Below are 22,688 nucleotides of genomic sequence, written 5' to 3'. Positions count from 1 at the left end.
TCATGTTTTCTCAAAGAACATAAGCTTCTTAACTCTTTCCATACATAACGGTTAGTAGCATTTTAATGCGTATCTTTGCTTGTATAATAACCACAGGTATATTATGTAACAATGCTATTCAACCTGACAGTTTTTAACTTTAAACGCACTTGAAAGGCGGTGTAGTTCACACGTGCTATAAAACAACAAATGATTTTTTAATATAAGGACGTAATTTTTCGTTATTTATTTAATTTCACGAACTTTTTGAATGCCTATACTTAATTATATCGACATATTTTTTCTACACTTAAGTATTTGAAAAGTGACTATTTCAATATGAAATCAGTGATTTATTTTATGGTGCTATGTGAGTATTGTGGAAATTATAATTTTTTAATTGGAAAATCTGTAGGTATATATCCCAAAAGTTAGGTAGGCATACTTAGGTACCTATATAAAGTTACCTTTACTTATCAATTTATTTTACGTAGAGCTTTTTCCTGATATTGTGAAATGGTGATAATAAATATACCTAGTAGGTATAGGTAGGTACCTACTACCTACACGGCTAGTAGCTTTAGTTTTATTACATTTGTAGTTAATTATTACCTTAGGCCACCATTTTTCAGTTATCAAATACTTACAACAATTTCACATTCAAAAAATGCCACCCACTTTTCCACTAATATTATAAAGGAGAAAGTTTGTATGTATGTGTGTGTGTGTGTGTGTGTGTGTGTGTGTGTGTGTGTGTGTGTGTGTGTGTGTATGTTTGTTACTCCTTCACGCAAAAACTACTGGACGGATTGGGCTGAAATTTAGAATGGAGATAGATTATACCCTGGATTAGCACATAGGCTACTTTTTATTCCGGAAAATCAAAGAGTTCCCACGGGAATTTTAAAAACCTACATCCACGCGAACGAAGTCGCGGGTATCAGCTAATAAGTAAATAACTTTTGCATAGATTTTTATTAGGCTTCCAGGCTACTTAGAGCGGTTACGCACTCATCCGATCCGAGTCCGTGAAAATATGTTCCGAAGTAGCCATAGAAACTATTTGTATGGTAGCTTACGCACTACATCAGACTTCAATTTTTGGAGAAAAAAATTTTTTGGAGACCCCCACTTTTTTTTTGATGTAATATACCTACCTAGATTTTTTTGTATAAAATGTAGCCTATGTCACCCGGACCATAATAAAAAAATCGATTGACCCCTCATTCATCAAAATCGGCTCAGTAGTTTAGGCGCTACGGTGGAACACACATAAATACATTATTACATTATATTACACAGACTCCTAAAATCATAGCCCTCAGTAGTTTAGGCGCTACGGTGGAACACACATAAATACATTACTACATTATATTACACAGACTCCTAAAATCATAGCCCTTCCTTTTGGATTTGCCGTTATAGTGAAATATACCTCTTTATTATTTTAGTATTACTTAGACTATTTAAAATGGACTCTTGCCTTCTCTTCAGTGTTCAGGAAATCTTTTTCGTGATAGATAGATTTTTTATTTGTATAGCATTTTTTACTGAAATTTATTTAATTCAGTGATTGATTGTAGTGAATATAAAAAGTGGCCTCGAGTCTGTTTACTTACATTTTTTCAATTTAATTATTTACGCGCGATACAAAAAAGTACAGGGGCTAGTTCGTATGGACAGCCTTAGATAATCACTTACCTTTACTTGCAGCAATCGATGTCTAGATAAGCTGTGATAAATCCTGAGATTGGATATTATATTTTACACCTTATAGTGTTAAAAACGTCGTTATAATATTAGCACCTACTAAGGAACACTCTGATGTGGTCTACTCGTGTTACATATTACATTCCCAACTCCACTCAACAGTAGTTCAAAAGAAAAATATTAATGGCCACAATAGTTAGTGTGTTAAAAAATCTGAGCCCTCCTTTACCACGCAGTCTTCTGTCGTACTGCTAGCGTTGGAAGAAGGTGCGATGCCATAAGACTACCTACCTCGTTAGTCGTTCCTTCATTCAGCTTCACCTTACTCTCACCACTTACCCGTCCTACTCAAGTCTGGTAAACTTGCTTTATTCAGGACCTTCTTCGCGAACTTCTTACTTCGCGCTTTAGGGGTAGAACTGGCAAGACTGCGTGGAGCCACATTCAACCGATAGACACACAGATGGGCATAGGTCTCTTGTAAGGACTTCCACATGGCACGGTCTTACCACTTGAATCCTACGGCTCCCTACGACTCTTTTGACGTCTAATCTTCTAAGTATACACTTGGTGACGAATCTGCCAATGCTGCGCTTCCAGGGCGAGGTCGCTATCTAACACCTTGGGACCCCAACATCTATCAGTCTTTCGGTCCCTGTCCACTTCAGCTTTGCAACCCATTGAGCTAATAATAATTAATCGGTTGCTCTGGTTCTTTTACGGATCTCTTCATTGCCGATGTCACGTAGAAGTCATCCTCAAATTAATTAACTTGAGGCATTTTCGTTTCCAGTTTTGGGCTCAGCGTATGCCGACATGGCAGGGGAATGTGCCATGGTAGGTTTCTACCTGGAGATGGCCTGCACGCCGGTGCCCGCTGCTGACAACTCAACGCTCTGCCCCGACGCTTTCGACTGCCCCGACCTGCGGATAAGCCCTGATCCGAACACCTGTTATTATAAGTAAGACCAGAATCCAGATTGTAACTGAGATCACTTGATCACGTGGTCCGAGAAATACATAATATACCTACCAGTCCTTTGACGGTATTCGCGTAACTCGTATCTATACTTACTAATAAATAAAATTGAAGTGACTGTCTGTTTGAACGGGCTAATCTTCGGAATGGCTGAACCTATTTTGACGGGACCACAGACAAGGAGTAATACAGGCTACTTTTTAACTGACTTTAAAAATGGAGGAGTTTTTCTACCTATGCATTGATATCTCCGAGATTTCTGAACCGATTTGCGTATTTTTTTTACTCGATAGAGGAACTGCGACATTGTTCCATAGAAAATTTGGATTCCAACTGCACAATCCTGATGCTGCAGGGGATCTGACCTAACCACGCGGGTGAAGCTGCGGGCATCATCTAGTCTCTTAATATGAGAGAGCAGGAGAGGAGATTTTCGCTATGGAAATTCGCGTTTATTAAATTTTAGGCAGCAGCGCTGTGCGAGCTTGAAAGTACGATCACAAACGTCTTTGCAGAGTGATCCATATGTACCTGAAAGGATAGGTAGGTAATTAAGTATTCTGTGGTAAGGCAGCCATATCTCCGCTCCACCTTGCTTTAGTAAAAACTTAAAAGGTATCATACAGCACAGCGCCGGCTTTTGAAAAAAAGCTCTAGTCACGGATATAAAATTTATATTTACCTATATTGACTAGAATTATTAGATTTATTAGAGGATAGAGTTATTTACCTGCCTTAGTATATTATAAATTTGGAGTTCTGTGGATATGATTCTTATAAGAACCTGTTGTTTCAGAACTCAGAAATTTGAAATGTACTTATAGGTTAATTTCACTCACTGCCTTTCAGCTTCAACCTTGTGAATTAAATAGTAGATAATAATTCAATGCTCATTAGTTACTTGGTATGAACACATCGCCGACTCCTAGAGAAAAATGTTAGAGGTGAAAGTAGTATCGGTCGTCCTTATTATATTTTTTTTTTAATTGGTCCGGGTATTGGTCAAAATAACGCGGCTATCTCGTGATGCTGCTCACTGCCCACTACTGATGTTACTTTCCATTAAAAAAAATGGAAATGCCTCGCCTTTTAGTTTGGAATTGTTTCGATAATTTTGATAAACAGTTTAATTTACCAACTCACATAAATAAGAAGCATGTTCACGAATTAGTCACGCTCATGTTACTTACCTAGGTACCTAAGTACTACCTCAACATGAATTTATGCATGCCTTCAAAATATGCGAGAACTTACCCAAGAATAAATAAATATGTAAATAAAAATAATATGGTCTTTCTGAGTAAGGAATTGTTGATATTGTATTAGTGCAAATATTATATCGCAAAGGCCTTGTCTCCGACATGGCCTTATGAATCCAAGAAATGGGTTCGTTTTTGCAATTACCGTCTGTCTGTCAAATACAAAAACGGGCCTGTGACCTTATGACCGATCATTTGGAAATACCGCAGCCTTCGAGGCCACAATAGGTAGATACCTACTTACATTGTTATTATATTAATATCTGATATGAAATCAATCCATAAAACACAAAAAATGGTTGTATCCGTTATAGACTTTGAAGTTGAAACCCTTCAACCGATTTTTCGTTAGAAAGGCAATAATGCGAAGGTCGTTTTAGTCCACTACAACGCATTAGGCAAATTTGTTTTTTTTTTTAATATTTTCAAAGCTTAGGGCTAGTTGCAAAATAGTCTGTTAGTTACGTTACGGTTAACGTGAAACGTTGAACGCCAAAAATTACTACAAAACTAGCTAATACTTATTCACATCGAAGCCATCATAGTCAGTAGTTAATACTTCGGTTTCCTATTCGGGGGGTCCGGAGTTCGATTATGTGCACGAGCAGAGTGATGTGCAATAAGTGTTCAGAATTTGCTTTAATGGCTTTTTGTTGTGCCACACAGCACAATTTACTTTGCCAAAGACTAAAATTAATAATATACCTACAAGATGTTTAGTCGGGTTAAGTGTAGGGAATAGGGACTAGACACAGAATACAATACTGCGCAACAGATTGAGATGGCAAGCGAGGTATGAGGCGGGGGGACGCCCCGCATACCCGCACGTCACCCGCGCTCACCCGCATCGGCTCAGCGCGAGGCTGTGTGGGTGTGCACTGTGCAGGGCATCCCCACCCCAATTGCCATCTCAAACTGTCGCGCGTTTACATAGTTCTTAGAGAGTATCTACATGGTTCTCAAATGTTATAATTTCCAAACAACTGAAATTGTGGATCATGATTCATCAAATTATTATGTATGTAGGTACATTATAGTATTTTTGATCTAATTTTTTCAGGGGAGCATCGTATAAAACGGGATCCCCGTTTCCACAGAGCGTGATCAAGAACCCTTGTACCATGAATTGCGGCTGCAGTACCGATTATAAAGGAGTGCCTCAGTTCACTTGCGCAGCCGTGGACTGCGTGGACGCCGAGGGCTTTGGGGATTGCATCCTGACACACGAGGTGGACGCTTGCTGCAGCACCGGGACTGTTTGTGGTAAGTACCTACCTATTTATCATCATCAGCCTGTGGACATCCACTGTTGGCCATAGACCTTCTCTAAAGAGCGCCACCACTCCCGGTCCTCAGCCTTCCTCATCCAGCCACTTCCCGCCAGCCGCTTTATATCAACGGTCCATCGTACTGGAGGGCGTCCCACACTACGCTTGCGTGCACAAGGACTTCCCGGCTCCGACGGCCATCGCCTCTACGACCGGCGTGGCCTGCCCACTGCCATTTCAGCTTGGTAATACTCGTAGTTTGGGCTGTGTCAGTGACCTGGGTTCTCCTGAGGATATCCTCATTTCGGATATTATCCCTCAGGAAAACTTACCTTTAGGTATATGAGAACTTACTTACCTACCTAATTGTAAGAACTAAAAACCAGGGCTTGGAACTGGTTTTAAAAAAGCAGTTGTTATCGTTCATGAAACCGATAATAATTCATGCGTTTGTGTAATAGAGAACCGATACCTAACGTTGTTAACTTAACCGATTTTGTTAATTACCGATTAATACGCAGAAAGGAATTTTAATCGCGCTAATGGAAGGTAGGTATAGGTACGGTACGATTCCACTATCGGGATCGGCAAAATTAATGATCCAAGACTGGCTTTTTACGATAGTTCGATATTCGGCAAATCAACTGGCCATCGAAATACGGCGAATGTTTTGTTTGGTGATACAATGGAGCCGAACCATATCTGATAAAGAGTAAGATCTGAATAAACCGGGTTTAGTCTGATGAAAGCACAATTTTCAACTTATAAAATGGAAATGACGTTATGTAGCTCTAATTATATTAGTAGGTATTAGAGGTACTTCACACACTTCTTCCAGTCTTATGACATCCTCCCATCCGTAGCCACCCTTTGAGAACAATGGCCAACTTCCTTAGTGCTTAATGATTTGTGTCATACTGATCAGTGTAAATGATCTATTGTTTGTTCCCAAACGTATCTTTTTCTTCGCCTTTGTATGCAACTCATGAATCTAATTCAAAATACAAACAACAATTACTGACACACTCGCTCAATCGAATTATTCATGCTGTGGCGTCTTAACTCAAGATTCGTGTCAGAAAACGTATTAAAAAAAAAATTAGTTTCTCGACAAGTCGTAAGTAATGCAGTCGTCAGTGGAAATTATTCTAGGTAGGCCTACGGACTTATCCAGCGCTTAATATGAATAGGTAGGTAGTGTAAAAATATTTTAAAAGGGATAAAATACATTATAGCAATATCGAGGGCGCAGAAGAGGAATTCAGTAAACTACCTGAATTCTAACAAAACTTAAACAACAATGATCCGAGCAAAAAATATCAAGGTCCCTATCTAGTTGCACTGTGACGAATTTCTCTTGTGGCTATGGGTAGTGGTAAAATTTTGACATCATTTAGCCCGCCTACTCGTCTGATCGCTACACTGATATCGGAGCCACCCCTCGCTAAAATTGGTTGTCTGTAAAGTCGGTTTACTGACGATAGTTGAACGTGACAACAAAGGCCGATTGTGCTTCTTTGTCGCTCGTTCCGCGCTCTCGCTTGCACTTCAAGCCTTACATGGAACGCCTCAGAGCGAGGTAACGCCGCATGAGTCATGTTTTTTCGTGCGTGCAGCCGGCTCTATCGAATTATAAGACGTTGTCACGTCAAAAATGTATTAATTTAAACATTATTTCAGGGAAAGACGCAATCGCCAGTTTGAAGACATGCGAGGTTGACGGCGTGATATACAAAGAAGGCCAGATCATTGAGCCAGCCAACACGCGGAAGACCTGCGTCTGTACTGCGCAGTGGAACGGGCGATACGACGATCCGACCAGTTGCCGCGACCTCGACTGCGCCGTGGAAATTCACTTCCAGGACATGATATTCAGCAAATGTGCTCCAGTTTTCTTTGCGAATCAGATGGGCTGTCCTGTATCGTTCGTATGTCGTAAGTATCTTTTCAATGAATTTACTCGTAAAATTTCCGCTATCGAAACTATAAGGTAGACTTTTACCATACTTAGGCGACATAAATATTACCGCACAGTTATTAACCTACAAGGCCGTGCAGTAATATTTTGAATGGCCGCCAAACAGAACAGTTGTTTCGAGACCGCCATCTTATATCGAGGTGTTAAATGACAAATAGTTAATAGATATCCTCTATGGTATGGTATCTTAGTCAGTGCTTAAGTCTTTAATTATTATGAGTACCTAACTAGTAATAACTTTTCTGGTAGAGTTTTTCTATGTAAAATTTTAGCTTGCCAATTGAGTATCAAGTCAACTTACCCATTAAATTTTAGTTGGATTGGAGTTTATTTATTTCAGTTGGATTGAATTATCCATATCTAGGCAATTTTCAGACAGTTACTCGTCATCGTCCTTCTCATCGTGCCACCAAGTCGTCCCACCAGTCACCCCGGCACGAGAGTCGAGAAGGTGCACTGATTTTTTTATTTTGATCGAAAAAAAATTTGTTGCAGCGACCGAAAAAACAAAAGTAATCCGAGGGTTGAACGCACGCGGCGTCACCGCTCAGTGCTTTTACGGCAACATGACTGTGAACGTAGGAGACCAGGTCACCGTGGAGGAGAAATGCACCAAGTGTGTCTGCGATGTGCCGCCCTACGTGTCCTGTACGCTGAAGAACTCTTGCGATGATTAAACGCTTCTACAATAGTTTGACGTTCCATACCACGACCAAACATAAGATACGAAGAGAGCCGCTAGATTCAGGCAGCGCAAGATCGTGGCGTCCAGAAGTCTCTACAAGAGATTTCAGCTTTGACCACTGACCACGACACACAACTTTTTTTAAAGATTCCACTTAATTCCGGATTTCAATTCGCTCGCTCATTATCTCATAGGAACATTATACATATTTTATTTTCATTTCTCTTTATAACTTAGTAACGGGTTCAATTTCGGTAAAAAAATTGGTAGGCACCAAAACTTCTCAGTGCTATTCAGTGCAGGTGTTCTCAAATAGAACATTTTAAGAGTAGGTAAGGTTTTGTACATTATAAATTGTATTACAACAGTATTTGTCTATGGAATAGGCAAATCCATGGCGTGCGAAGCCGGGGCAGGTCAACTAGTAATAAAACAAGTAAGTTTCGAATAAAATAAAGCTCTAATTTTCTATTTCAAATTATTTCACATTAGTTCTAGAATGTAAATAGGTAGGTACAAAGTTTATTATTTTAATAATAATTCTTACAAAAGTATCTTATTATCTAAGTTTTTGGCGAGGTATGGCATAAGACTTAATTAATTATGTATTAGGTAACAATAATAAAATTGGAGAAATTCACAATTATGTACATAGCACCACAGCCCTATAGGATCTTTGTAAACTATTCTAAAATTACGTTGTGACGACTTAATACAATTTATACAAAATTAAGTACTTACTAAGTACAAGGTAAAATTTAAGTAAAAAAATTATATTAAAATTTAATTCAATGAACACGTTTTTTACTACTAACCTTCTTATTTTAACTACGAGTATTTGAAATAATAAATTTCTAAGCTAAATATAATATTGATTTAAAATAATCTACAACTAAGAAAATGCTAACTCTGGTAGTCTTTTTATTACTACAAATATTACAGTAAGTAGGTACTGAAGATATGCATTTTGAAAAATCATTCTCGTTTAAGTTAGGGAGGTACTACAAGCGAAATACTGAAATATCATTTTTAGTGCTAAGGTTGCCTCAATATTAAGTAATTAGTTCAAAGTACTTAAGGGACACTTAAATTTTAAGATTTTAAGTTTAGAGGACATAAGTAATAGAAATAATGATTGTCCAGAAGTTTCCATATGAATCCAGTATTCCGTTTAGTAGTTCATAGCAAACCATTTAAAAGTTTTTTTCCTTTACTTAAAGCAGGCGAGTCCAAGTTCAACCTTGAACATCTGTTGTGGTCTTCCAACGTCCCTCACAGCTACATCCAGGAGTGGAAGTCGACCAGGCTTCTCTGTTTCGTACTGGACTATCGTTTTCGCCCATTCTTGTTTTTTGTACTGAAACATACACGTTGAATTAAAAACAAAGGCCGATTGTGCTTCTTTGTCTCTCGTTCTGCGCTCTCGCTTGCACTTCAAGCCTTACATGGAACGCCTCAGAGCGAGGTAACGCCGCATGAGTCATGTTTTTTCGTGCGTGCAGCCGGCTCTATCGAATTATAAGACGTTGTCACGTCAAAACTTCCTAATAAAGTGATTATAAACCAATAATTATGTTCTTAGTGGCACAATCAACATGCAAATTTTTCTTATCTAAGAAAGACTTCTATCTTATTTAGATTTTAGAAAAAAACTTTGTGATAAAGTTCGTGGATCGGTATTCCAACTTCCATTACCAAAATAGTAGAAATTAATGAAACATCTACACAAAATTTCTTACCTGGCACTCATCCAAAAGCGCCTTATATCTCAGCCTGTTGTTAGCTTTAGGTAAGATCTCCGCATCAGTATAAGCAAGTAACTTTATTCCATGCTTGTGATTCCTGGTCGCAGGGTCGTAGTAGCCAACCGTGTTGCGACAGTGTAGCGTTACGTTCTGTGTCGCCTTCACGGACAAAAGCTGGAGGTAGGTGAGCTGACTGTGATCTGCTTTGTAGGAGATCTGAAAGGACAAGTAATGGATTCTTCAGTTTCATCTTCTTAAAACTGTACCTACTACAAGTTCAAATAACGGAGAGCACGATAAGAAAAAGGGTAGATCATGTGGCACGCCCTCGAAATGGTATATGTCCAGCAGTGAATGCATGCAGACAGTTCTTTGTGACGTCAACAACGATTTTATCTATACTAATGAATAAAATTGGAGTGTCTGTCTGTAATTGCGAAATAACTACCGCATATTAAGGTCATATGGTTATTTGAACGATACTATAACTGAATCACACGTTTTTAAAATTTTTGTCTGTCTGTCTGTCTGTCTGTTTTAAAAGGCTAATCTTGGGAACGGCTGAACCGATTTTGACGGGATTTTCACAGACAAGTAGAGAATTGACCAGGGAGTAACATAGGCTACTTTTTTAACCGACTTTCAAAAAGGGAGTTGTGTTTTTCTACCTATGTACACCGAAATCTCCGAGATTTCTAAACCAATTTGCGTCATTTCTTTTTTAATCGATAGAGGAACTTTGCGACATTGTTTCATAAAAAATTTGGGATCCAACTCCTCAATCCTGATGCTGCAGGGGATCTGACCAATCCACGCGGGCGAAGCTGCGGGCATCAGCTAGTTCTGAATAAAAGTCAGTAATTCGTTTATCGTAAGATGACTCGCTAAATAGCCATCGCGTTACATGCGCTTTGGATCGTACACCACAACACGCACAAAGAACGTGCCTAGCTACAATGACAACTAGGAGGCGACTTAGTTATATTAACCAAAAGGCATTGAAGAAGGTCAAGAGTAGGTATATTAACCAAGAAGGAATGGAAGCATGTTTTTTTTTATTGAAACTACAAAACTTACCGTGAATCCGTTCTCAACTTCACTAAGCCAAGCCTCGTTCTTATCGGTGTGCGTTAACTCTTCTGACATCATTGGCTTAGGGAAGATGCAGCTGGATCCAGTTGGCATATCACAATGTACTAGTATTGCGTCTTTTATATCTCCACCATTAGGATCAATCCAGTACTGACCTGGATATGGAGAAAGTACAAAATTATCTTCGAATCGTTCCTAAGACTCACTGATAGCCTAAATTATATTAGGAACTAGCTGTGCCCGTGACTTTGTTCGCGTGGAATAGTGACTTTTCGGGCAGCGTGATTCTTTAAATTGACATAACTTTTTTATTTATGAACCGATTGACATGAAATAAACACTAAATGTTAAGTGAAGCTTACTACAATATATTAGTGAAAACCGTATCTAAATCGAATAAGCCGTTTCTGATATTAGCGTGCACAAACACACAGACAAACAGACAAACAGATAAACAGACAAACAGACAAACAGACAAAAAAAAATTAATTACAATTTCGGGTTCGGCATCGATATAATAACAACCCCTGCTACTTTTTTTTATATATTTCCATTGTACAGACACCACTTTTCTACAATTTTATTATATGTATAGATTAAAGTATTCAGTCTTATTAGTGATTCATGGTCACTGAGTAGGTAGGTACTCTAAATTTATTTTCCTCCATCTACGTTTAAGGTGGTAAAAATAATTAGTAAGTACTGACTTTTATAATAAAAAAAAATACAGCCTGACAATAAGTAAATACGTATCGTAGTTTCTATCTTAAGTAGATTAATGTCAATTTTTAGTCAAGGATATTTCTAATAATTTCAAAACGCTCTTTCTCCCTTTAGTGAAACTAAAAAATGACTTAAATATTTTACTTAACGATTCATTTAGCCATGTAAGCTTACCACTTTCATATTCAGGATGATGATATAAAATATCACCACATGTCTTAGCCGGAGCGTCCTTAGAACCGTCAGGTTTCAAGAATTTGTCAAGAGACACTTTAAGCCGTTCGTAAGCCTTCATCACGATGCTCTTCTTTTCCGCCGCTGTCATATCGTCTTTGAAGAATCTTGGAGGCAATATGTTTGGATCATCACCTAATGGATCTGGGCCTTTAAAGGAACCTGGAGAAAATAAAACAGTATTATAAAAATAGGTTACGTCGTTTCCCCTTTTCCTAATCTAGACCAGTCTGCTTAGTTCTTAGGACTAAGCTTCTGATTTTGATCACCGTAATTATTGTTGCTTTCGTTGAATTCATGGAACTCCAATAGCACTGCCAGTAGGAATCATTACAGCAGTCAGATACTAAGAATGCTTGGGCATCTTACTGCAAATGTAATATCGTCACCATGTCATATTGAAAATACTAAATGTTACCTTGTTGAAGCATAGCAGCAATAGCAGCAGCATCGTAAGCCAGGCCTTCTCCCGCTGGACCGGGAGGTCCCGGAGGGCCAGCCGGTCCTGGGGCACCGTGGCGCCCTGGTTCACCCGAGGGTCCACGGCCACCGGGTGGACCCGCTGGACCTTGTGGGCCAATACTTCCGTCACGACCAGGTGGACCTACGACGAATAATAAGTAATTATAAATGAGTTGCCATACCAAGTTGATTAATAAAGACCCAAGCCCGGGATATCGCTTACAAGTTTTATGATCTAAAATTTGATTTCTCAGTACTAGGTCCCTATATCAAATTAAATTAAGTATTTTAGAATTACTGTTCCGTAATACTTAAGTAAAATAATATAATATTAAAATATTATTCTTACCTCTCGGCCCTGCATCACCATCTTTCCCTGGCGGTCCCATGGGTCCTGGTAATCCTCTGTCACCAACCCTACCCGGAGCACCAACCATGCCTGGCAATCCAGGTAACCCAGCATGTCCCTTTGGTCCATCAGCCCCAGATTCGCCTCGTTCTCCCTTTATACCATCCATTCCAGGTGGGCCTTGCTTTCCTGCGGGACCCTGTCGTCCTTCAACGCCTGGTGGTCCAGATTCACCTCTTGGCCCTCTTTCTCCAGTGGGTCCGGGTGGACCTGATGATCCAGGAGGTCCCTGAGATAATTATAAGATTATAGCTTTTGCCCACGACTTCATTGCACATGGAATTTCTACCTGTTTATCAATGTTTATTAATCAAAAATGCATGACATATTGTGTCTGAGTCAGATTTCATCAATCGTACTCTTATCAATCGACATACAATATAAGTGTGATTTTTTGCAAATGTGGGGCGGGGCATAACTTTGTTTTTCTAAAATTACAGTAAAAAAAAATTTTTATGCAAAATACTTTTATAACCATCTAAATCTTAGCTTCTATGTTTGTTCACCTGTAATCCTGGAGGTCCTGAAGGTCCAGACTGCCCAGGTTGTCCAACCGGCCCCTTATCTCCTGGTCTGCCAGATATACCGGGCTGGCCTATCTTACCCGGGCGGCCTTCCGGCCCTGGTTCACCCATTTGACCAGGAGGCCCTTGAGGTCCAGGAGGTCCAATAAGCCCAGGTGCTCCATCTGCACCCGGTTTGCCCGGAGCACCATTTTCACCCTGTATAAATTATTGTAAGTGAATACAAAAATGTAAGTTTGAATATCATTATTATGGTGAATGCAAAATCGTTAAGAAGTTGTTAGAGCAATGTGCATGGAAGCAATTAGTTTTAAACTGTTTAAAACAGTGACAATATCATCTACCTAGTATCAGACAGTGATGATAGCTTTGCAGGTCTATGAGTCTTATTAGAATAAAACTGATTTTTTTTTATTATTGTTTGTTAAAATCTCAATCTTCAATCAATCAAAAATAATTAAAAAAAATTAAATAATATGTAATCATTTCTTAAAAAAAAATTACCTGCACGCCTCTCAGTCCCTGAGCTCCAGGGGCGCCAACTAACCCTGGCATACCACTTGGCCCTCTTTCTCCTGCTGGCCCTGGTGTACCAGGGAGTCCTTGAGGTCCAACGTCTCCCTCACTGCCTCTTTCGCCCTTTACTCCCTCTGGCCCAGGAGGTCCAGTTAAACCTTGCGGTCCAGAAGGACCAGGCCTTCCTGCCTCACCCGTTGCGCCTTTAGCGCCAGGAATACCAGGTGTTCCAGCTTGACCGGGACTTCCTTGCGGGCCCTATTAACATACATAATATGAAATTTATTATTATTTATTATACGTAATACTCGTACCTATGATAATATTAAACGTATTACTGACTGGTGGTCCCAAATCTCCCGGCCGTCCCGCTAGCCCCATGCGTCCAATGTCACCTTTAAGCCCTTGTTCACCTCGAGCACCTTTAGCACCTGCTTGTCCTTGTAATCCTCGCTGGCCTGGTTCTCCCGCGATACCTTGAAGCAAAAACTTTTTGCTCTAGTAATAACTTACAAGCTTTGTAGGGTAAGATTAAGTAGTCGTCAGAACCGCGCAGAGTCACCATGTCAGAGTCGTAATATATTCTGCTAGCTTTATTAGTCAGCATTTCTAGCTGCATGCACATGCATGAACGAACCATATGACATATATCATGTGTCAGTATTTACCTGATCAAATTTTTGGGAGATCACGATTCGGTTACATCGTGATACTACAAGGTTCTATATACGAGTAAACAGAGTAATTCACGCTAGGAATATTTGAGTTAAAATTAATCCCTGGGATAGTTAGAAAAAGCAGAAGTATATACTCACCTGGACTACCCGGCGTTCCTTGCTGTCCCTTAGCTCCAGCATAACCTCTATCGCCTTTCAGCCCCGGCATGCCTGTTAGCCCTGGTGGACCTGGTAGTCCTGAGGCTCCTTGTGGGCCAGGTTGACCACGCTCCCCTGTCGACCCCGGTGCTCCTGGTTCACCAGGAATACCCGGTACTCCAGGTTCACCCCTTTCCGCTGGTTCACCCGGTGGGCCAGTGGGACCGACTGGTCCTTGTGGTCCTTGTTCACCCTGACGACCTGAAATAATTAACCAGGATAATATCATTAATACAACGTTTATTTTACTGCTGTATGTTTCAGTACAGTGCTGCATAGGATTTTTTATACATTGCAATAAGACTGCACATGCTTAGTATTATGAAGAACTGCCCGACTGGACGAACTTTATGGTAGACCTTTAATTTAGAAAATAAAATACCGGCTGGTCCTTCGGGTCCTTGTGGTCCAGCTGAACCTCTTTCCCCCTTCTCTCCAGCTAAACCAGTTAAACCACGCGGACCAGGCATTCCCATAGCCCCCATCGGGCCTGGGTGACCTTTGCTGCCTCGTGGGCCTTCTTGACCCTATGACAAAATAATTAAAAAACACATCAGCAAAATTTTCATCAGCATTGTTGTAATCAGCCACTATTCACCGCACTTTTTCAATATAGAAAATGACTTAGAGTTTTTTAAATTATTATTAATATTTACTCAAATGTTTTTGATGCAATGATTTCTTTTTACTAAGGTACGTACATAATATCACTTTTATGAAATCAAGTTGTAAAATCAATTTACAAATCAAACTAATTTAAAGTAAGTAATTTAAAAAAATCATACCGGTGGCCCATCAAGACCCTGGGCGCCAGTTTCGCCCTTTTCTCCTGCCGTTCCTGGTTGTCCGGCGATGCCTCTTTCCCCAGGAAAACCTCGTTCGCCCCTTGGCCCTGCTTGACCGGGTGGACCAGCTGGTCCAGATACTCCTGGTTCTCCATCTTTTCCAGGTGAACCAGGTAGACCTGCACTTCCAGGCATTCCCTTAAAAATAAATTAATCGTATAATAATATAGGATACCCACTTGATATGCGAATTCTTATGATCTTATGATATCAGAAAAAATTAATTAGTAGAATAATAAAAGAGACAAAGAAATACTAAAAATAGAAAACAGGAAAGTCGGAAATATTTTCCAACATTTTAAGTGTTTTGATAGATTTTTTAAACTATTACTAATAAGTTATTAATTTTTTAAACTATTAATAATAAGTTATTATCATTGATAATAACTTATCATTAATCAGATAGTCAGATTATCACCTAAGTAGTTATCAATGAAATATAGGTGGTATAGGAAATACTTACAGGGAAACCAGTGGGTCCCGAGGGACCGGTTGGACCTCTTTCACCAGTAGGACCTACTGCACCTTGTGGACCTTGGATGCCAGGGCTACCATCTCGACCAGCATCTCCTTTTGGACCTGATGGCCCAGGTTGGCCTATTTCACCATCCTTACCAGGTTCACCCTTAAAAAGGACATGACGCAGTAGATTATATTTAATGGTATTTAAAGCATTACATAATCAAGATATACTCGTTGAGTAAATTATTATTTTACCTGTAATCCTCTTTCTCCTGGGCTGCCTATCAATCCTGGTGGTCCCTGTAATCCTTGCGATCCTTGTTCACCAGGCCTGCCATCAGCACCGGGTATGCCTCTCTCACCAGGAGATCCTGTCTTGCCTACGATGCCTGGTCTTCCAATTATTCCTCTGGGTCCTGGCAACCCCTGTGGACCAGGCCTTCCTGCATCACCAGTGCTTCCTTTAGACCCAGGAAGGCCTACGCTACCCCTTTCGCCAGATTGGCCCTTAGGGCCTAAAGGACCATCTGCACCAGGTAAGCCTCTTAATCCTTGTAAGCCTCTTTCACCTTGAGGTCCTACATTACCGGCAGGTCCTCTTAAACCTCTTTTTCCACGCTTGCCTTCTGGTCCAAGGGTACCCGGTAATCCTCGTGGTCCTGGAGCTCCTGTTTCTCCTCGCATTCCAGTTTCCCCCTTTATTCCTCGTTCACCTGGTTGCCCCTAAAATACAGAAGTAGATATTTTTTAAACACGTTCAATAACTTTCATAGAGAAGAAGAACTTTATGACATTTAACTCACCGGCATGCCCTTTGCTCCAGGTAATCCTGCGTCACCAGCTACACCAGGCATTCCTCTAGGTCCAGGAAAACCTTGAGGGCCTGATGCGCCAGCTTGACCCTGCACGCCCTTTTCACCTGGTATACCATCTCGCCCAGCTAAGCCTGTTGGTCCAACTTCTCCAGGTTGACCAGGCCGTCCAGCTTCACCCCTTGGACCTTGCATGCCTTGGCTACCTTTGGGGCCTACTATACCTTGTTCACCCTTAAGACCTGGTGAACCAGGAAAACCTGGAGAGCCAGGCTTTCCAACGTTACCCTGAAAGGAAACAGAATATTAATAATAATGAGCAATAGACAGAAAAAAAATGTTAGGACTGAACATATATGAAAATTATTTATTCACCATTACTCCTGGAGGCCCTGGTGTGCCATCCACTCCTCGCATGCCAGGAGGACCGGATGGACCTTCGCGTCCTCTTTCACCTCGCGGTCCAACGGGGCCCTGAAAAAAAACATTTAAGCAGTTTTATTTTTTTCTAAGGATGTGTTGGCGAAGATTCAGAAAAATATGATGGGGAGGTACGTACCACAGGCCCCGGAGGTCCCATTTGCCCAGGCAATCCAGATGGTCCCTTCTCACCAGGCAGACCCTGTTCACCCTTAGCGCCGTTTTTGCCATCAAATCCGCGGTGACCTTTCAACCCTTGGAGACCTGGTATCCCTGGACTACCTCGTGGACCAACTTGACCCGCTGCCCCTGGGGGACCAGGTTCGCCATCTTCACCTGGTGAACCCTAAAATAAAATATATTATAAATTGAAGCGTAAAAACATACACTTAATTATAGAGTAAACTAAAAATGAACTTAACTTTAGCCAATTGTAGAAGAACAGATCAAAATATGTTTAAAATTCCTAATCAATCCAAGAATTTTTCAAAACAGTAGTTTTTTTTATTATTATTTGATTCCCAGTAAGCTCTTGACTGAGATCTGGATTGGTGCTAAGTAACGAAGCATTCTAAGAAGGAAAGGATAACTTGGTGTATGATAATAACTTGGTGTATGGAAATATTCCGGGCTATAATTCGAATATTTGTTAGTTGAGTAAAACTTACATCTTTTCCGGGAGGTCCTTGCGGTCCTCGTTCTCCAGGAGGACCCGAAGGTCCAGGAAGCCCAGGTTCACCAGGCTCTCCTCTTGGACCTTGGAAGCCTTGTGGACCAGGCGGGCCTTGAGGTCCTATGAAGATACACATTTTAATTAAAAACTGTAGGAGTGTCTGTCTTGATTGATAACAATTCAAAATAAGCTTTGCTAAGCTTTATTTACTTTGGCACAGTGGCGTTCACACACAGTGGCACAGTGGTACTTTCTTCCGTGTTTTGTTTTTTTTTTCAGTCTACTTTCAATTGAATGTCGAAGTAAATAAATAAGGCGCTGAGTTTACATTGTTATCAAAATCAATTGTATATAATGCATACGTCAGAGAAAAATCTCATTTGTAATATGGAAGAAGTGTGTTTTCTACATTAAGTTCGTTCCTTCACATTCTAATACATTTTTATTGAGGGTATGGTGTGACAATTTTATTTGATTGGAAATAAATGCAACCTCTCAAAGAGGACTTTCTATTACTACTAAACGACCATCGTGTGTAGCACCTAATTCACCATGTCAGAAGACAACTGAATGCGAAACATTAAAAAAACCTTCCAAAGATATTATAGGTATTCTATTTTACCTGGTATTCCTCTGATTCCTGGAGAACCAACAGATGCTTGCATGTAGTGATAAGGATCGAATACGGGACCCTTATCGCCACCCGCCGCTGCCGCTAACTGAGCCAAATACGCATTCACCTGCAAATAATAAGAGCTTTATTAAGTCCCACATCTAGAAGAAACTACTACTAATATACCAACATACAGCTCAAGCCGTAGTAGATAGGCTTTGTAATTTTGAGCCTAGATAACTTGCATTAAGTTTTTTTTTAAATGTAGAACTCCACAAAAAAAGATTTGCAGAAATTGTCAGAGAGCACCCCAGATTATGTATCTTCAAATTAATTAAGTTTTACATAATGAAAATGCTTAAAATGATCCCTTAAAAAAAGACGATTAGTGCTATCGTGGTTTAATAAAGGTAAAGCTAATTAAATTTTATTAATATTGCATTCCTTATCTACCTACCGTTAATTGAATCGGATAGGTAAGCTTCGAAGCTATTGAATAAATTAAACCAAAGATATCTTCCCAACGATAATGTTACCTTTGTAAGGTTAATTTCGATAGAATAGGTTTTAATTAAATTAACTTTTCAAGTGCTTTTCAATCGTCAAAATAATTTACCACTGGTTCGGAATGCCGTCCTACCGAGAAGAGCCAGCAAGAAACTCGGCGGTTGCTCTACAATTCAATAGGGTTCTACAATTCAAGTCAGCTAGGTGATTCACTAACTCAGTGTCTAACACTGAATGATAGCCACCGAGGTTGGTTGATTCTACATTGCTGCTTCACTGGATGACAGGAAACTATGGTGTCGTAGAAAATTGGATTAAAAAATGAGCTTGATGGTTATCATTTATCTGAGTTAGCAAATCACCCCACTGGTCGAAGCTGACGGTTGAAGCCTCGTCGTACTACTTTGAGTAAAAAACAAGACAAAATCCGAAAACATTTTGATCGGCAAAGCAAAGCTTACATCTGGCATGGTTCCAATAGACCCCGGTACACCAGGCGCACCGGGTACTCCGCTCACACCAGGCATGCCTGGCGGGCCAGGCGGGCCGTCCGTGCCCGGATCACCAGTCACCCCCCTCACGGGAGGCGGCGGTGGGGCTACCGGACTGGGCCGTGGTGGAGGTATCGCCACAGGTCGAGACGTTGATGGTGCTGGGGAAGTATTTGTTATATAATAAATCAAATGACGTGACACAGATCAATGGACAGGCAAACTGTTTTACTACCCTACCCTAATCAGCATATTGTATTTTCCTGTACAGTGTATTTTCCTATTTTGAAGAACCATCAAACGTGTCATAATGTTAGATTATACACTTACATTAGAATAAATTGATTAGCGGATTCTAGGTAGGTAAGTATAATAGTTTTAATAAATCTTGTATTCTTTCTAATACAGAAGATAGGAGCTAGTAGTCTTCTACTTAAACTTTAATTAGGTACACGAAACATTGTCTAGACCAGTCAGTAGATAAAGGGACATCATTACATTCCTTTTATTTTTAGTAAATGAAAAATAGTAGCAAGCTATCATAATGCAATACTATAAGTTTTAGACGAGCAGACTGGTAAACAACGAGTAAACCTTTGATCAAGTGCGTGAAAAAAAAAATTATCTTACATGATAAGCAGGAAGGCAGCACAGAACAGTTGACACGACCGCTGGAGCACTGGCAGAGGGTACAGTTGTCCCTCTTCCACGTCTCCCCGTCTGAGAAAGAGCGGCCCATGTCCAAACATCTGCTCGGCGGTCCTGTATTGAAGATATCAATATTCGTTAGCAAAAATAAATTTACTGGGCTAAATAAAAGGAGAAACTCATTGACATAATATCAACGTACTGCTTGAGGTAGAAAGGTCAGATGCGCGGAGATTTGGACGACAATGATATAAGGCCTCATTCGCACGAGAGCTTTTTTAACGTCCGTTAAAAAAGCGTTCAAATAGAACAAATGCATTCCCAAGTATCTCTGTTCAGACGTCGCTTTTTTCACGCGCACTTTGTTTTTTTCAGCGCAACGCCGAGTTTCAACGCAACGCTTTTTTAACGCTTGTGCGAATTAGGGCTAATTAGGGGTGGGCATGGCGTAAACTCGAAATTCAAAATCTCAAAATTCACGAAATTTAAAATAACGGCTTGCATGAATAATTGGGCGATATAAGGAGGATGGACAAGGTTGAGTTACCAAAAATTAATAGAACCGGCTTTGGTTAGAGAAACTTTTCGCTTGATGACCGCCAAACATTATTTCGGGTACACAATGAAGCTCTAGGAATTACATCTAGACTCTAGACACTTGTGCATACCTACCTTTATATTTACTTTATCGTAGGAATTCAAAATACTCGTATAAGATCGGCTTTGTGTTAATCGCTAATCGTAAAGTATTCTTTACTAAATAATTGATACATTGAGAAGAAATCGAAACAAAATAAAAAATATAAGCGAAACAAATAATTTTTATAATTTTTTATAATATATTTTTTTTAATTTGTAAAAGTAATGAGATAAAATTATTTAAATTTGCATTTAAGTTGGTTATTTGATAATTATGTTTGTTAAGTTATTGTTAAAAATACTTACTGACTGTAGAACCTCTGAAATCCCGTTCCGCAATTATAGCTGTAAATTGCAAAAATAATAAAATGTTACAATTCATTCATGACAGTATGAAATACAAAGTTAGTGAACTTTTAGCAAGTAACTTAGCGAACTACAAAAACATCGTCGAATATGAATTTAAGAATTCACAAGAAACAGTATAGTATAAAATCGACGAGTTATACCGGTCGCGAGCTTTTATGACAACATCGGTCATAGAACTCGATTGCAAAGCAAGCGAATAAAAATTTGATTGCTCTAAGAATGAAAACTCTAGAAAATCATTTTAATCAAACAACAACAGCAACAAAAGCACTTATGAAAATTGCTGAAGGAAAGTGTTTTGTTTCGTTTACTGCAGCTTTTTATTTTTGTTGAGATGATCGTTGCCACGTTGACTTCTTTGATTTAATAAATAGACAATCAGTCCTGAACAACCGATTGTGGCATAATATTAATATCGTACATTAATTTCTCAAAGGAAAAAATGAAATTTTCTGTGCTATATTGCCCCAATCGAATCGAACCCAGGATATCCCATTTATTATATTGAATTTAACTAAACCACTGCGCCAGGTAAGTCGTCAAATAAGTAGTTTCTTCAAAATAATTCCTCACCATTTTCGTCTTCTCCGAAAGGATTGTAGTCGTCGTAATTGATGAGATCAGGTTCCTGCGCCTGAGGGAGCTCCTCCTCCCGCACGTCCGCGAGGTCCTTGCCCGCTGCCCGCAGAACCAGCAGCGCCAGACAAGCGACTCCTGCTTGCCACATATTGCCTGCAACATGTAATAGAATAGAGTAGATTTTTATTCAAGTAGACTTTTACAAGTACTTTTGAATCGTTAAAATAATTTACCACTGGTTCTTTATGCCGTTCCTACCGAGAAAAACCAGTAAGAAACTCGGCGGTTGCTCTTTTCAACTGTTCAATTTACAATAATATGCCACACATAGGTATAATACAGCAATCTTTTTCCTTTTTTTAAAAATAAAAACAGCGAGCAAACGAGCAAGCGGGTAATAAAACGCCACCCATGAACATTTGCAGCACCAGAGTAACCGCCAATGCGTTGCCGGCCTTTCAGGAATTTGATGGTCCGCCCCTTCAATAACCCCCATGTTGTAAATCTAACACACCGCCAAAGGGAGTTGAATCCACAGTCTGCATGTGCGTGGAGGGAAGTAAGGTGTGAGTGAAAATCCACATTTCATATAATATAATCCCAGCCAACTAGTAAAATATAAAAGAACCAAATTTGGATTGAGCTTATTTTTGAGAGATTGCAAACGAGGTTAGGTACGAGAAGTGAACCTCTCGAGAAGAATAATGGCAAATTTTCAAAAGCGCTAAATAGGTACTGAAGGTACATTATGGTGGCTCTGCCAAAAATGAAACGACAATGAAGCAAAACTGATCTAAAATCTGAACAATTAAATTTTCACACATTTGAATAGCTCACCAAATTAGGCCATCACAGAGAAATCGTAACACCCAATTTCAGAGTGCTAAAACTGACCCGTCCATTTCTCATTCTATGAATGTGACCCACTAACCTTTATAGAGTGTCTCCAACGGACATATGTCTGAATAAAGATGACAGAATCAATTGGCGCCTCCAGTAATTAATTTTAGCAATAGATAGGTCGTTTTGTTTATGACCACTTGTGCCTATGAATTTCTCACCTACTTCTCCATTGAGATTTGGGCAGTCGTTGACCTTTGAATTCAACTATCTCTATATACATGTTTGAATTGATTTATTAGAATTTATTACTTGGAATGTATTTGTAATCAATTGTTTATGTACACTTGTT

General features: G+C 39.7%; 2 protein-coding genes across 2 annotated transcripts; one reads left to right on the top strand and one right to left on the bottom strand.

Annotated features, from left to right (window-relative positions):
- Positions 1-124: 124 nt before the first annotated feature.
- Positions 125-8,654, top strand: LOC123869210. The gene is made up of 5 exons (XM_045912029.1): positions 125-349; positions 2,483-2,651; positions 4,988-5,190; positions 6,876-7,130; positions 7,669-8,654. Exons 1-5 carry the CDS (start codon positions 319-321, stop codon positions 7,848-7,850), a joined length of 840 nt encoding a protein of 279 aa, XP_045767985.1. The 5' UTR covers positions 125-318; the 3' UTR covers positions 7,851-8,654.
- On the bottom strand, positions 8,354-21,644 carry LOC123869218 (collagen alpha-1(I) chain-like). Its single transcript, XM_045912040.1, has 23 exons — positions 21,491-21,644; positions 20,855-20,893; positions 19,892-20,023; positions 19,232-19,422; positions 18,273-18,390; positions 17,646-17,770; positions 17,117-17,323; positions 16,933-17,031; positions 16,549-16,845; positions 16,001-16,468; positions 15,747-15,908; positions 15,224-15,421; positions 14,821-14,965; positions 14,379-14,639; positions 13,906-14,039; positions 13,552-13,821; positions 13,030-13,245; positions 12,464-12,752; positions 12,071-12,256; positions 11,593-11,814; positions 10,681-10,850; positions 9,598-9,819; positions 8,354-9,215 (listed from the first exon to the last, which is right to left on the bottom strand). The coding sequence occupies exons 1-23, from the start codon at positions 21,642-21,644 to the stop codon at positions 9,069-9,071; spliced, it is 4,452 nt and encodes a 1,483-aa protein (XP_045767996.1). The 3' UTR covers positions 8,354-9,068.
- Positions 21,645-22,688: the final 1,044 nt, after the last annotated feature.

The sequence above is a fragment of the Maniola jurtina genome, chromosome 10 (genome assembly GCF_905333055.1).
Source record: "Maniola jurtina chromosome 10, ilManJurt1.1, whole genome shotgun sequence".
NCBI lineage: Eukaryota > Metazoa > Arthropoda > Insecta > Lepidoptera > Nymphalidae > Maniola > Maniola jurtina.
The sequence above is the reverse complement of the archived record's forward strand: the minus strand, read 5'-3'. Positions and strand labels throughout refer to the sequence as shown.